This window comes from Haemaphysalis longicornis, unplaced genomic scaffold (assembly GCF_048455015.1).
Source record: "Haemaphysalis longicornis isolate Haplotype H1 unplaced genomic scaffold, Haemaphysalis longicornis Haplotype H1 scaffold_3, whole genome shotgun sequence".
In the NCBI taxonomy this organism is placed as follows: domain Eukaryota; kingdom Metazoa; phylum Arthropoda; class Arachnida; order Ixodida; family Ixodidae; genus Haemaphysalis; species Haemaphysalis longicornis.
The window spans coordinates 62,640,803-62,657,447 of record NW_027526335.1 but is presented as its reverse complement, the minus strand read 5'-3'; the positions used below and the strand labels follow the sequence as shown (position 1 = coordinate 62,657,447).

General features: G+C 48.9%; 2 protein-coding genes across 3 annotated transcripts in view; both read right to left on the bottom strand.

Moving 5' to 3' along the window:
- The window catches only part of LOC144174532 (uncharacterized), a 598,699-nt gene that overhangs the window by 272,946 nt on the left and 309,108 nt on the right, over positions 1-16,645 (bottom strand). The gene's annotated exons all lie outside the window — the stretch shown is intronic.
- LOC144174529 (vesicular glutamate transporter 1-like) overlaps positions 1-16,645 on the bottom strand; it is a 299,050-nt gene that overhangs the window by 216,091 nt on the left and 66,314 nt on the right. The window contains exon 1 of one of the 2 annotated variants that reach the window (XM_077703277.1): positions 8,325-8,935. The exons of the other annotated variant lie outside the window; for it this stretch is intronic. Coding sequence (XP_077559403.1) covers positions 8,325-8,380 — 56 coding nt within the window. The 5' untranslated portion in view covers positions 8,381-8,935. Of the gene's footprint in view, positions 1-8,324; positions 8,936-16,645 lie in introns of those variants that run through there. 2 annotated transcript variants of the gene reach the window in all.

The window sequence follows — 16,645 nt, the reverse complement described above, 5'->3', positions numbered from 1 at the left end:
AGAAAGAAACAAGGAACTAGCACGCCGAAATCGATATACCCTAATTTTTGAAGTTCAGGTAAGCGGTGACTCTGTGTCTACGGGCGGGCTAGCTAGGATGTAACCGGATTGCGAAAAGCTTGATTGATTGATTGATTGTAGGGTTTAACGCGCCGACGCAACGCAGGCGATGAGGCGCGCCGTAGTGGAGGGCTCCGGATTAATTTTGACCACCTGGGGATCTTTAACGTGCGCCGAAATCTCGTACACACGGGCGTTTTTGCTTTTTGCCTCCATCAGAAAAGCGGCCGCCGCGGCCGGGAAACGAACCCGCGACCTCGTGCTCAGCAGCGGAACGCCTTAGCCACTGAGCCACCGCGGCGGGTGATTGCGAAAAGCGAGCACAGAATGAACTCAATGGAGGCGGTCGTATGATTCTCTGTCTCTGTTTCTAAACGCCTTGCAAAGGCGCTTAGAAACAGAGACAAAGAATTTTTTTTTATTTTGGACTCATGGGTAGTACAACCTGAAGGCCCCATCCGAAATATCTTTGAGAGCCTTCGTAACACGGCGCCCTTTCAGCTCCCGCCTCTCCACCGTGTGCCTTTTCCCTCTCTCCTTCCCTCCTTCCAATTTCACCCGGCACGACGAGAGGGTCGTAGCGTGCGTCGGGTTCAATTTGCGATCTCATTCGTCGCCCCCACCTCTGAACCCGATTCCTCCGCTTCTTTGTGCTCCGAGGAGCGCCGGCTGCACTCTTGCTAATAGACGATACCCACGCGCAGGCCACGCTGTGCGCCGGGTCCCCCTTCGCCGCGCAAGCCGCTTTCGGGGAGGTTGTACCGACGCTGCATACAGTGGAGCGACCGCTCAACGCTCCGCTATCAGTGTGCGCCGTGTTCTCGCTTTCGTGCTGGGAGAAACATGTTGTGGTGGGGATGCACTGTCGAGTCAGAATGAAGTACGGACCTACTACTGCGTAGAAATACGCGCACTATGCTCCCACGTATATCGATTCGCGCGGGAAAATAGAGCTCCAAGTTAGCCCGTTAACCCCACACTATGAGCATGACGGTATTTTGACGTTTTGTTCCGGGATTCACGTAGATTTTACTTGCGTCACACCCGTCACGGAAGTAACGCCAGTACAACGAAGCAGGTGGCCTGTAAAGGATGCACCCCTGCACACAGAATATTCTTGCGAAGAAGCAACCTTTAGTACTAAAGAGTACGTTATACTTAGGGTTGTTCGTTTTCGGGTTTTATATTTTAACACGACAGTGTTTAATGCCACGATACCCCAAGATTTCACTGACGTAATATCTGTCACGAAAATAACGCCAGTACACCTTTGGCGAAGCGAACCGCCAGCAGGGCCTCGATCGTCAAGCACACCCACAAGACATCCGCCGACCAGCAAATCATGCTCAGCTGCAGATTTCGCTGCACATTACACTTTCGTGTTTTACTGATTCCTATGACAGAGGAATCAACCACAGTTTTTTTTTAATTGAGCGGGGAAAAATACTTCCTACAGTGTAACCTTGCGAACCCTTAACTTATTCAGACGAGGTTAAGTTCCGGAAACCAGCAATTCTGGAAATCTGGAGCTTCAGAGGAAGAAAATTAGTAGAACTTATTGTTTTTTAAATCCTTACGGCACAGCAACGTCGAATGTCGCCTACCGGCGAAAAAAGGTAAGTGCAGAATGCCTCAGATGTGGTACGAAAAGAAAAACAATGTCGGACACTTCGACGTTACAATAAAAGGCGAAGTTTTGCAGCCTGAAAAACATTTTGGAATAAAAAAAACCGTATCTTAATGCCGTCAGCTTAATAGGTGTTATACAAAAAGAACGAGGATAACCTTTAGTGTATTTCTCAGTGAGAGCTTTGTGTATCCCGTTACAAGAAAAGGCTGCAGCGTAGGCGGCATGACCGACGGATGACCATAAAAACACGCCATGAGGCGGACGGCGCCAGAGCTTACCGGGGTAAAACCAGCGGGAAAGAAAGAGGACGCGTTCTTTACTATGCCTCACAATGAGAAAGCGTGACGGTGCACGGTGCCCCAGCACGCCGCCGCCGTGCTTCCAACTCGCAGCACTACCTCACCCGGGGGCGCCGCAGTCACCAGCAAACTAGAGTTCCTGTGTATGCTTCTTAAAGTTGTGCGCGTGATTTCCACGAGCCCGCCGCTTCCGCCGTGGCAGGAAAGCCCGCTTTCAGTGCTGCGCACCACCCCCGTTTTTCAGTTGTGCGCAGGACTGCGGCTGCGGCTGTCCCGCCCAGCTGCAGCACACGCACGCGCCGAATTCGCCCGCAGCTGCAACCGGCGTGGTGGCTCCTACATGCGGGACGAGTGGCTTTTCCTCATGACTAGGAGCTCAATATGGTGGATGGACGCACAACTGTGCTCCCCCGGGGTACAATGCACTAGGAGATGGTATGTCGTTCGGGGGACAAACGAATGGGCCGAAAAAATTGAAAATGAAAAATAAAAAATAAAAAAAATAAAATAATAAAAAATGAATTTAACAAACAAAGCTTGTGGAGCCATCTGGTAAGCAACGGCCGCCAAGGACGCTGCTTACAACAGGAGCTCCGCAGCAGAAATTTCATCGCGAAAAGCCCCCCCCCCCCTCCCCTCGTCCACCCCTGACGAGCCCCAAATGACCTACCTCTCTTTTCTAGTACACCATACCTACGAGAGCTATATTCAGGAACTTTACAACAAACCAGTGCGCTATGCCCGGCGCATCGCGGCACGCCCTGCCGGCTTTGCGGACGCTTCTGCTCTTCTTGGTGCTGAAAAAGGTGCCGGCACCCACAGTACCTGCCAAAACAACTTTATAGCATGTAAGAGCATTGCTAGGAAACCCTTCATCCTAGGGAATATAAGGCTTTCGCTTACCTACTGATGAGCACTCTTAAATGCCTCTGCCGTTTTTATTTTTTTTTTTTTGTTACAGAAACAAAAGGGTAATTCCTTTCTTAATGTAATTGTTGCACTACAATCTGTCTTGATACTTTTAACGAATTTAGATGCCTATAAGAACTGCAGGCATTTCGAGGAATTCGAGTTTTTTTTTTTTTTTTTTTGATAAAATATTCACGTTTCTGTGTTTCTCGAAATAACGTTACAAGATGGCAAACCAAAAAGCCCTTCATTTACCTTTTTTTCATCCACGCCTAGAGCAATTATTACCGTAAATACACATTCGGAGCAACAGAGGCCGACACGTCAATACTCTCAACGATATGGCGACTCCCCCAGGCACGTCATTGCGCAGACAGTATGCGTGTGCAAGTACCTGCAATAGTGTTTTCCAATGGACGCGGTCTCATCAGGCTACACCTCTGATGTTTCTTTTGCCGACAATGGCTCTGACACTTCCTTTCTGCTTTTAGGCATATTTGAGCTCCATTTCCGTGCACAGTCTCTTTAGGTTTCTCACCCAGAAAAAATGCAGACCACCGCAGAATTTTTGCACCACTGCCTATAATGAAATGGCGCTCCTTCAACCTTACTGACCAACGGGCTTTTATCATTCAGCATAATGTATGCTTAGCTTTCATCAAAAAAAAAAAAAAAAAAGAAAGTTACTTCGTGCACATGTCCGTACGTGCCGGCATTCAAGTCGTCACCGCCGTCATCACTAACACCTGCTCGTCATTAGACAGTTATAGCAAAGCGGAGAAACGGTCCCGGTACGGTACCCGGTAGGCGACCGGCGCCACTGCGCCTGTGCCGAGGCGAAAAAACTGGTTGTGTGCATGTGGTATACCGTACCGGGTACCGTACCTGGACAGTTTCTACGCTCTGCTATAACTCTCTATTAACCATGCAAGAAACCCGCTGCAAAAGTCGTGTAAATAACCGAATCGTGAGCCGGATCGCGCTTCTCGTTAAAAGTAGTTGCATATCATCCTCCTCCTCTCGTTAGTAAGTAGTAGGAGGAGGAGGACCCTTGACGGTGGCTTTTTTCTTATCACAATTTCCACTACAACTTCACTATTCAACAAGCGTTTCCCCGTTCGCCGATTTTTCTCAGGAGGAACAGCGGTCCCCCTAACGCTCCACAATAGAAAAAGTGGCGTCATAAGTAAATAGGAGGGTAGAATGGCACACAGGTAACCCTGTAAGTAATCGTGATCCCCTCGCCTTGTGACGAAAACTGGGGTGGAATTCGGCATAATGTTAGGCCTAACATTTAACGTCGGGCCTAACGTCGCCCTTTGAGGTCTATCGGCGTCAAGCGGTGCCCGCTGGAAGAATTCCTCAGTCTACTGATTGTGCCATAAGCTGCGGGTACCGGTTGACATCGTAAGACCTCAGAGCGAAACGTTAGGCCTAAGTTCCGTCATTTACTTGGCAGTTGCTGTTGTCATGCTAGTTAATGTAGTTACTATTATTCTAGTAAACACACCTACATAGTGTACTATTAGAATGCTTTGAAGCTTACGAATGTTTTGCACTACATACCCACGCAATTCTATAGAACATACACGCATTGAGATATTAATTACGTTTTATAGGAAGGAAGCCATGCCACTTCCACACTGTGTTCCGTGGTTGCATTAGCAAAGTCGTCTGCCGTTTTTGCGCTTCATTGAGATGCGAATAAAAAAAAAAACGGAACAAGTTGTGTTCAAACGCAAAAACCGTTGCCTGTCAACCTGACCAATCAATTCTTGCGGGCGTGGGATGGGGCACCGTGGCATATGCTTTCGAACAGGCACGCGAGAAAGAGATCGGGGTGGCAACGATCCGCGCGCACTGCGTGACGCGCATGCGGTATTTTGAATTTTTGGCGAAATTTATTCCCTTTTCTCATTTTCCGATACATGAACTGGCATGATTTTCAATTCTTTATTCCCCTGGTTTACGTCAGCGACAACGTTAGCGAAGAATGAAACGGATTCGCTGCGGGGGTATGACGTACGCTTGGTTTCAGCAAGAGAGATTGGCGCAGCTTCAAATAGTGGTGCAAGGCTAGAGAAACAGCGGCGCTGGGAAGGCCTAGCGTCTTCCAGTTTTGCAAAGTTTCGCGATGTTCTTGCTAGGCTACGCTAAGCTGAGGTGTGAAGCCAAGTTTAGCCGGATTAGGCCGTTCCTGTTGGTCCCCCCCCCCCCCCACTGACAGCAGCGGATCCCAGGGGGAAGAAGTGAGGTCTACCCCCAACTCCACTGTTTCTCAACCATGCACCAGTAGTGCAAGTTGCGGCATTTTTTCTGCGTTTTAGTAGCACAATAAAAACTATCACATTTAAAATGATATAGTCATGGCGGTGTATACACATATGCCCTTGTTACCACACCTGAGCAGGTCTGAAAGCCGGCTTCACTGTTATAATACTCTGTCTGCGGTGGTGCACCCTTTACAGGCGGCGCAATTTTTTTTTCTGGGATTTTTTTTTTTTTGCTAACGCTACAAGACCAAGCATAAGATTAATCAGCTCCGCTGTTACGACATGTTGAGGCGCATTTCTGCATCAAGTACGGCTGGCGTGGCAAGTTATTAACAAGGTTGTAGTGGGGTCGGGAGGAAGCATTAGAGGCGCTATGGTTTGGATATCTTTTTTTTTCGCCGCCCACACACGCTGTGATTATTTCGGGTATCAAGCTCATGCTACTCTGCTTCTCAAAGGGTAATCGTAGCCGCTAGGCTGCCAAGATTTTCAAGGCGACTGCCTTGAACGGACCGTCCTACGAAAATGCGGAGTGGGCGGCGACGGCGGGCGTACTGTGGTGCTAGTAATCCCATTGTGCTGTTTCACATTATCTACGGTTTTATTATGCCCTCTTAACGCGGCTCGCGGTCAGGTGCTGACTCAGTTGGAGATCCTCCCGTAACAAATTATGTATAAAAACCCAGTAACACACGGCACGTAAAAGCGTTGCCTTATTGTGGAGATTCTAAGCTATGCGTGGGATGGGCGGACCTCTACCACATGTTACGGTCATGCCTTCCAGACAGAGTCAAAATGGCGCAGCAAATGCTAGGAGCGACTACTCGTTTAATGTCACGAATATGGAGCAATGAGAGCGACTCGCTCAGCTCCGACCAGGATACGCAACATCGGGTCGTCCGGATGGCCGAGGTCGCCGGCAGAATCAAAAGGCTTCTGGCCGACGACTGAAGGAGAGGAGAGGGAGACGAGTAGAAGACGCCCTCTTCTACTTCATCCCTTTCCTTTTTCCCATTGCGGGCAAAAAAAAAAGCTACTACTACTAATACTGCCTTATTATAGGGTCTTTCTTTTGGAGTGAGCTTCATACGCCCCACTTTCAATAATCCTTCCGCGGGGGTATAAGCCCAGAACAATGCGCCAGCCACTGCTGCATCTTCTTGAGAGAAGAAAAATGAGAAGAAGAGGGTGGATGCTTCTCGTGATGTTACAGCTGAACGGCAAGCTAAAAGTGCCGAGATGTAACTAAAGTGCGTCCAAAAAAAATATGAATCAACCGAACACCACCAACAGAGGCCAAACGTGCTCCCCAATAAACGTTCCCAAAAGAACCCAAACAGCACGCAGCTGGACTAGATACAGGTGGAGTTTCCCATACTGCCCTGTACTATGCCCTAGACAGCACGGAGTTAACGGAGCCACGGCAACGGCGCTTGGAGGCGGCGCGAAATTCGAAGCTTCATTGTCTTCAAAGTGGAGGATCCAGAAGAATGCGGTTGCTTCTCGTAATCTTGCTGCTGAATGGCCAGGCAATTCTAAACCATTCTCACCAGACAAAGTCACCCCTCACGACGTATCACCTCGCAATCTCCTGCCCACTTAACCTCAACCCCGTTACGAACACATCTCTTGAGCAGTGGGAGATTCCTCTGACCAGTTTGGCATCGGAGATTCAAGAAGTCCTGCAGTTCAACGCGCACTACATTCGGCGCATGCTCACGGCCTCCTTTACATGGGAGGCTGACCACATCCCCGTCCCAATTCCCTCTTACTCAAACAGAAGCCTATCGCTCTTGCTCTAACACGCACAATCATTAAAATACTCAAAATAATAATGTACACGAATAGAAGTTAGTTATGCTTGGGCGACTTGGCTTGAGTGAATAGGCTCATAAAACTGAGGCCTACAAACGGTTGGGAAAGTTTGGAGAGAGCGCAACGACAGGCTACAAGTTCGTGTTCAGACTTGTTGTTGTTCAACGTTTCCCTTGTGTCGTAAATTTCGGTGGTACAGTCGCAGGACCTGAGAATCCCAACACGTTCATGGTACACCAGCGTCGAGGCGGTCGCGACACAGCTCCGCCGGGGATGGACATCTCGGCGAAGGACAGGCCAGCGCTGTATCGACTGGTGTGCGCCAGTGGCCCAGATCCTGGCGCTGTCCCGTTTCGGGCTGACCCCCTTTCCGCCCCCGTCTTTTCCCCATTTGCTCCCTCCGCTGAGCCTGCCCTTTCCCCAGGCGTGACGCAACGCGATGGCCCTCTCCACTGCGGCGTACCCCGCCACCCGTCCAAATCAGGATCGTCGCCGCCATGTTTTGTGCCGTGAGGAAAGTTAATGCGGACGATCTCCCACCCCCGAGCGAGGGCTCGGAGGACCCCGCATTGCGGGGCACGAGCTGGCATACCCGGAGAGCCCATTTCTTGTTTCTGTAGCTTAATTTGTCGCTTTTACTTGGTTTTCCTCGCTCTCGTTTAGTTGCGTTCGTCTCCCACGTAACACTAAGTATAACGTGTTGCGGAAACTAGTATAACCTTAGCGAAGCCATAAGTATGATTTTTCCCTTCGTAGTTTGAGTTTGAAGTGCTCTTTGGAGTAAAAGCGCGGATGGGACAAGATTTCAGACGGAACACACGCGTTTATATGAATTGACTGGTGGGCTCTGGCTCCGGTTTTTGTTTTTCAGTGCTTTCTCTGGTGAAGTGCAGATACAATTGGAAATTATTCGTGTTGTCAAATAGGAATGATTTTACCCTCAGTAGGGCTCAGGACAAAAGAGGTGCGTTGCCAAATAGCTCCTGAAAGCAACAAATGATCCCACGCTCAGAGCCACCAAGGACAGTTTTATCGGTATTCCGGCTGGAGGACTGAGTATAAATGTCAGTATAAGCATTTCCTGCTACACAAGAGTTATACAAGTGCATCCCGAGGAATTTAGACGTTCTCGTTGTTGGCAAGAACATCTCGGTATCTGTGATTAAGTGCTTCAGAAACGACTCAGGGAAGTTGCCATTAATACCTCGTAGTTAAGCCCCTTCGTTCGAATGATCGTATAGATCCTTCGACAAAATATTGAACGATTCAACCCCTCGTTCCTTTGACGCATGAATGAACATAAGGGGAAGATAAACTGTGAAAATGCAGTTCACTCACCCAGGTCCATTCATTCCTTGATCGAAGAGGGTTCCTTTTCCTACACCGAGCGGCATGTTTCTTCTCTCTTTCTGCTAGCCGAGCAATTTGCCAGAAAAAAGAACTCGTGATACCTTCCTAACAGTCACTCCGGACCCACGGCAATTCTTTCTTTTTCCTTTCCTTGTTTCGCAGTCGATATACGAGTCAAGTTTCTGCAGTGACACTCCGAATGTCGTACGACGCTGGCGCACCGCAACAGAAAAGAGGCTAAGTCCGCCGCCGCCGCCTTCGCCACCACCCGCCTCCTCCTTGGTGGCTCAGAGGTCTTCTAGGCGCGTCGAACCTCTCATTGACGACGACGCCTGGTCTCCGGTCGTCCTCCCACCCGTCCAGTCTGGCCTGGTCTACTGGTGCGGGCTGCCGGCGCTGCCACCCGGTCCGGCGGCCGGGTACCACATTGGCGGCTGCACTGCTGTCCCCTGGTACGCCTCGTGTTTCTCGGCCGTACTTTTTCGCGTGTGGCACGGGACAGCGCGAAAAGGCGGCAGCGGCGCTTCGGGAGCCGCGCGCGTCTCGTGCTCGGCCGTTCGGACGGCGCCGGCGGACCGAAGACAGCGCGACCGGAGTCGATCTGAAAAGAGCCGCTCGCAGTCAGGAGGAGGCGGGGGAGAGGAGGTCGGGAGGAAGGGGAGCCAAGGAAGACAGGAGCGGCGCGCGAGGGAAGCGATCGAGGAGACGGGAAAGGGGAGGCCGGCGGAGAAAGGGAATTCGGGAAGCACGGTAAAATGTAGAGGGAGGACGGATGCGCAACGTCGGCGCCGCCGGTGGTGGCGGCAGCGAGCTCTTTTTCCCGCGACGTCGGCGTTCGGCAGGGGGGGTGGGGGGCAACGGCGTTGCGCGACGCGGCGAGGAGGTGGCCGTTTGATTGGGAAAGGAGGGGTCGCGGGACCGGGGGCGGAACCGGGGCTGCAGTCAACGCGGCCCTGTCATTGGGCGAGACAGCCGCTGACGTCGTGGTCCGAGGAGTGATGAAGGTGGAGCCAGCCGCGACGGAGAAGTCGCAGCGTCTCTCCTGGCGTCGGTGTCGCGGTGACGGCAGGCGAGAAGAAGCGATGAGCGAAGGAACGAGGGGAAGAAAATGGCTCGCAGGTAGTAGCGAAGGGAGGCGCGCGCTCCGTTCCCGCCGCTGGCTTCCATGTCTCCCTCCCGCCGCTCCGCCGTCGTCCCCCGGCTGCTCCCGCCGTGGTCCGAGATGCGGGCCAGAAAAGTTTCGGCTGGGACATTCGTCGCATAGTGGGCGACAGCGAAGAACACGTGCTGTCTTGCCCTTCTCGCCCTGCCTCGAGCTACGCTTCTGTTACGCTTAGGCGGCCTGTCAGCTTCGTTAAACACTTGACAGCTACAAATCGACTACTCTGCAATTTCTGCTCTCTCTTTCCAACTACTGGATAACCATCTTGTTTGGTGCAACAAGAGGCTCAGTGCTGTGTGCAACTCTCGCCGTCGGGGGAATCAGCCGATGGAAATGCTTTTTACTCCGGAGGTCATCATCCCAGGATTTCGCTCAAGCCTTCTAACCACTGTGGTATCTTGTCTGTGTGCGTGTTCGTTTGGGTCCTCATAATTTTGTTCGCAATGGTTAATTCTTTACACCGTCATTCTCCCGGTGCGCCAAGTGTAAATTATCCTGCCAACTCATCATTCCTCAGCCTTTGCAAACTTTCCTGGCTGTCATGCTTGCCGCCATACCGAGCGCTGATAAAGCTCTTCCATGTTATTTTATACCAGTGAAAAAGCTTATGCCCCAATGCGCGAATAATTATTTTAGGCAAACTACTTTGATCAGCCGCCTCCTGTAAGTTCTTCCCTATAATTCGGGTTGTAACGTTGCCATAACTGCAAGTCCCGCCCAACAAGAACAAAATAGAAAAATAATCGACTCCAAAGGTACTTTTAAGACTCCATGAAGTAAATACTCCGCCAATGTTTCGTTTAAAAATAAAGGTTCATCGTGAAAGCGCATTTGTTCCATTCGATTTTTCAAAGACAGACGAGCTTCGCCTCAACAACTATTTGAATGCAGAGAAGCACCATTTAAAGGCATAAAAGCTTAGGGAAACTGGGGATCTAAAAAAATTAAAGCCGTTTAACTTAATGTGAAAGCTGTCGGAAGTGTAGAGCAGTGATTAACCATAATGGGCTGTAGCGCCGTTATCCGCTCACTGCTACTACCCAATAGATTTCAAATTTCCCGCCTTCACAGTGCTCGCGCGCCCCCTGCCTGAAAATGCGCCAGCGGGAGTTCTGTTCTTTTTGAGCTTGCTTTTCTTCCCGCACGTGCCGGCATTGCACTTCCACTTTTTTCTCTTACTATCGTAAAAACCAACCCAACGAGCGTTCCTAACTAAATGAACGTGAGCGCTGCCGGTTAATCACGTATATTTTGCCTCAAATGTACCTACAGTTTTCTTTGCGCTAAACAACGACGGGGAGATGTATGACAAGCGCCAGCGGTTCAGGAGTTTCGAACGCTTATGGCTATTTAAACCACTTGGCTTTCGAAGCCTCTGGGTTACGCTGCGACGACGGAACGCCGTGTGGCTCTTCTTGGAAGCGAGCTACGCGACAAGGCGAGCCCATCAAGTGCTCTGCACTTAAAAAACTCCAAAGCGGCGGGGCGGTGGTAGGTATCTTTTGCAGTAGTTGGTCTTGTTACGTACCTGACAGTAATGTAAAAAAAAGCGCGAACGTAAATATATTTATTCCGTGGCCACCGGATATGAGACGCCCCTGGACCAGAACGTCATTTGATAACCTTACACCAACCAGCCTTAAAATTTGTAAGTCTTTTCAAAGTTAACCACCATAGCTCCGTCAGGCGGCATCATAAGAACTTTTTATTAAGGTCCCTTTAAGTGCAGAGCACTTTAGGAGCCCGGCTTATCGTCGTAGCTCGTCCGCTGTTTCGCTATATAGCCACCGTAGTCACGCGGCGTAACAGACCCAAACAGAGCCACGTGGTGTCATGCACTCAAACCAGAGCTTCGAAAAGATACCCATTTGTCTCTCGATTCAGACTTCCGGCCAAAAGTTAATAGAATAGACGAAAAGAATGTTTACATGAGCAGAACTATCCTAAACTCCTCGAATCGCCAGCACTGGACATACATGCCCCCGTTAATTAGTGCAAAGAAAACTGCAGGTACATTTGAGGCAGTATATATGTACTTAACCAGCAGTTCCCGCTTTCATTTAGTTAAGAATGCTTGTTGGGTTGGTTTTTCCGATAGTAAGCGCTAGAAAAGGGCGCCGGAAGAAAGAAATGATGCGTAAAGAGCGGCACAGTAAGGCACCAGCACGCGCGAGATGAAAGCAAGCACAAAAAGAACATAACTCCCGCTCGTGCTGTTCCAGGCAAGGGGCGCGAGAGCATTGCGTAGGCGGGAAACTTGAATTGCAATGGACAAACAATTCATCAAGTGAGACAGGGAGGCGAAAAGCGTGATGGATGGTAGCAATGAGCAAATAACGGTGCCACAGTCCATTATGGCGGATCATTGCTCTGCACTATCGACAGCTTTCACGTTGAGTGGTATGGCTTTAATTTTTTTCCGTAAGGTCGGACACTGAACAACACAAGTCGTCCTCTACTAGGCTGTTTAATTGCTCCAAATTCAGTTATTAGTGACAGCATCGTGACAGTAACAAGGGTGTTTGAAACACCCGTGCTACTGCACCGTGTGCTGAATCATCTCGTAGCGTTCCAGCCCCCCTGACTGGCGTCATATAAGAACGAGGAATATTGCTTTGAACCGCATCGAATTCGCGCGGTGTGCTAAAGTAACGTTGTACATACTATACAATAACTTTACGCAGTAAAGAGCGCTATCCTCTTTTACGCGTTGAAAGCCTGGAATCCAGGAAGCTCGTGCATGCTGTGTCACAATCGAAAACAACCCACTACACCAACAATTACATGAATAACCCCCAAATCTTTCTGATCAAAACATAACCTTTCTCCCTTTTCTTGGGTTTGGGTTCATCGGCAGAGTGCGCATAACGGGTGGACCTCTCAAGCCTCTCGTAGAACCTTCTTCTTTTCTTCTTTTTCAAAATTTGCTTTTTAGGTTGAATAGCTTTTTATATTTTCTTAATGTAGTATTGCAGGAGTAAAGGTTAAAGGCGTAAAGCGAACTGGTTAGCAGTTACCTCGTGCTCCTTTGCGGCCCATGCACGGCTATCATTGCACGCGCAGGCTCCATAATTGCGTCGTCAATTTAACCGTTCTCAGCGTACAAGAAACGAAGGAATCAACAAATGGACATGCTAGAGGAAACATGGGCTCATGCGAGCATTTTTGTTATAGTTCGTATAGAACTACGCAACTTCAGAAAATTCAGTGACAACCGCAAAAACAAATCAGTTGCATAACCTCGTTACACGTGTACGCGTATTGTGTTCAGAGCAAAGTTTCTTTGAATAGTAAGAGCTCTGTACCCAGACTGTTGTGGATCTGTGCACCTGGATTCAAATGTTTTATATTGGCGTTCTTGGCAACAAATCTCGTTCATCCAAATTCTTATCGCTGGGGGCCTAAATCCAGGGCATGCCGCTTGCGGTTGTAAGACCACACTGCTATTACTGACCGTCGTGACCAAGTTGCAGGCCGCACCGAAGCCGAGCAACAGTTATGCTTTCACACGGAAGAAAAACGTGTGCAATCAAAATGCGTGTACAAGTCCCATATGCAGAATTTTCTGGTCCAGGCTAGATTAAACGTTACTGTGCATCCAATTCCTCGAAAGAATTGACACCTTTGGAAATTTAAAAGGAGGAAGTGAGTCTGGTAGTGTTTCGAAATACGTACGTCTAAACCGCTAACTATACAAGTTTGCAGCTGTTTCGTGTAAGCTGAGACTACGTGAACCGATGTCGTGACTCCGGCGCCATCGATATCCAGCCGCTGATATTCACTGATATACCTGCCATTGATATCCACCTGTGCCGCTATTCTTCCTGCTTTGACGAATGCCCCTTATCGAAATGTGTGTCGTCACAAAGCATTCAGTTATCCAAGTCCCGACAAGTCATGAAATCTGTCATTCAGTGTAATGCGATGTGAGGGTGCAGTCGGGTGAAACTGAACATAAGCGTTTTTGGCAATATCGCAGAGCGGGTGCAGAAATGTATGTTTTGCGCATGCAAGTTAGTGAGTGTGCTTTCTCTGTAGCCCTTTTGGCGTGACAAATGTTGAATAAACGGTTTAAATTTTGCCTTACGCAAGTCCTAACCCTGGTTTACCGTAAGCGGCTAAACACAACTTCCATACACTGTCTAAGAATTGAACCTTAGAGCGACGCATTTTGGCCCAAAATCAGAGCCACAACACAACAATTGCAAAGACCGATATGAACAGAAAGCGGGAAAAATAAATGCAAGAACGTCATTGCGAACAAAATGCGTGAAGGTTGCCAGAACAAAACGCAAGGTCCGCTACTGAAGGTGTTTCCGGAAAAAACGGCCTCGGGTGCGTTCTTTGTTTCTTCCTCCTTGTCTCTTGGTGAAATACAATAAACACGGTCCCAACTCAAGCCAACTATTACACGAGAAGCAGTTTTTGTCAGCCGAAGACAGCAATTTTTGAGTTCATTGAACCCATTTTCATCACCTTAAACCTAAGGCGGAAGTTTATTCAGCACATTAGAATTATTATGATCGGGGTCAGATGATGCGGCATGTTGTTTTCCATTTGTTCCTCCACATGTTCAAAGAAGGCACGCTTGAATCGCGGTATACCATTGACTTTTCGATATCTCTGCATACGATTTGTGTGTGATGTGGCGGACATTTGCATTGTCAAGGAGAGAGAGTGATCAACAAATAGTCCCGATAACGATACCAATTCTGGGGAATTCCAGCTAGTGCATTTGTCCTTCTAATAACTAGGAAATAAAACAAAGTAAAAAACGGGGTGTAGATAAACCAGAGTTATTGGTACAAGTGAAACGCCGTTCTCATCCGTGACAATCTTCATTTGTCTCCTCAACTTCCCAAGCTTTTTTTTTTTCGCATTTCCACGTAGAACATCCACCTGCTTTACTAAGCAAATTATAATACATGCTGGTGATTGGCTACCTTTAGAACAACTGTGTGTGTACTTTAGGAATGCAATTGTTTCTGGAGGTTCCTGAACGTCCGCCCGTTTTTCTTTTCAGTTGGTTCAGGTGGAGCGTATTCATAAGAACGTGTAAGCTTCCCGTCCTGCTTCACGAAAGATTTGTATTATCGTAGTCTATAATCACATCAATAACACTGAAAAGACTGTGACATTTTACCACCGGGATGTGAGTAATTACTGACAAAGTTTTTCTTATGCATTTCGATGATTAGTTTTCCTTAGTTCATTCCTGTCTCAGGGACTTGGCTCAAATCCCGCTGCTAAAAAGGCTGACAGTGAATCAGCACGACCAGTACCACTGTTAGTGTTTTCTTTTACTGATTTATTCTAATTAACACTGCCTTCGCCGGCGAGCTTAGGCAAGTTACTAAATAGTCTGTGGCGGCACAAAAACGCCATTCATATATGCAGATGGGCCTAAGAGCAGAACTACACCCGTCTCACTATAACGCAGTGTCCGCAAACCTGTAAAGTGGCACCCAAAAACTATATGCGATTGCACCCTGTTCAGCGTGATGTCAGTTATGGCCCCGTCATCCGCGATTTCAGGCCCCCTGAAATAATCTAACTTCATCTTTTCTTGCATACGCAACAGTTGGTAACCTGTAAAGGTATGACTGAACAGAATATGAGGAGAGCACTGGCCTTTTGCATTCAGCTTTCTTGGCGCTGAAAACTTTTCTCGCTGCGACATTCCCCCCACATACGGCCGACAACTGGTGTGGAAGTCAGAGACAGCTAGAAGAACGCAGATACAATAGGTAATGTCACCGCCTTTCTCACGATTTTTCCGTCTGTTTAGAGAGGCAACCTCCGTAGCCATCTCTTAAATTTTGGAATCCTCGGAAACCTGGTGTAAAAACTTCAGGGTGCACTGACATGTTTTTATCCTATCTTTTTTGTCACTTTCAACGTGAGATTCATCGTCCAATACTATGCAATCACTGTGAACAATGAATCTTATTTTTAAAGGCGCGTTCACGGGCACTTTACAGATACCTGTCAAACAAGCCATCGGGGTCAGTAGTGGAGCCACATAGAAGCTATCCTATAACATACTCGAGAGCTCTGCGGAATGAGCACACAGAAAATGGCGGGTGCGGACTTCCCCGTGCAGCGAATCGCGTGACAGTGCGCGATGCTGCCGCGCCACCCCGGAAAAGCTGGCCGCCACCACCGGCAACGTTGCCCCTGCCCCATGTCTCCCCCGCACCTCCCGCCAACCTACGTCGACCGAAAATAGTTCCGCTGACTCAGGGTACTATGGCGGTCACGCCATCAGTCCACCGCCTCGGCCTCCATTTAATCGCGACCGAGTCATTTTCCACGGCCAGGCCGTATATACTTAGGGATCTCCCTGGCGCGCGTGGTGGAAATAATGGCCGGGCATGCCAAAACTATGATGAAAGAGATAAGCCTGCCGCCTCGCATGCATATGCAACACGCCGATTCAATATGCCAGCATGCGCGCATCGCGGGTTTCAAGGAGCTCCCTGGTGGCTTGGAGAAAGCGGTGCGATTGTTTCTGCCGCGATACGAGGCTTTTTGCGGCCAGTGAACAGCAAGGGAGAAAAGGAAGTTGATAGTATCAATACTTTCTGCCGATTCGGTTATTTGGCGTCATACTCGCCCCGCGCAATAATCAATGAAATTTAAAAATTGAAAGTACGCTTGCGTGACGATCAGGGAATCACTGCAGCGTTTCCATGTGATCTACGTCATTCTGGAACGCAGAATATTGTTCATGAGATAAAATTCGACCGTCTAACCTGAAGGTGCAACGGTTTATTTGTGTGTGCGCGTGCGCGTGCGAGTGCGCGTGCGTTAGGCCTAACGTGGCCTAACGGCCTAACGTGGGGTCGCTGCATGCCCGTTCCCCTCCTTCCTCTGCTGCGCTGTCCCTGTATTTTATTATTTATTTGAATTTCATAAATACCGCAGACCACAGGTGTTGTCCCGGCAGAGCGGGCACTTGAATATCATAAAACAATAAAAGAGCAATACCGGGAAACTGAACAGCGGGCATTGCATTGAAATCACCAATACCAAGACACAAACAAAAAAAAACACGGGGTCATACAGTTTGCTGGGTATGGCCCAGTGAGGGAATTTATTCAGTCACTGTAGGAGAAAAAAATAAAATGTTGAATACGCCTTCGCA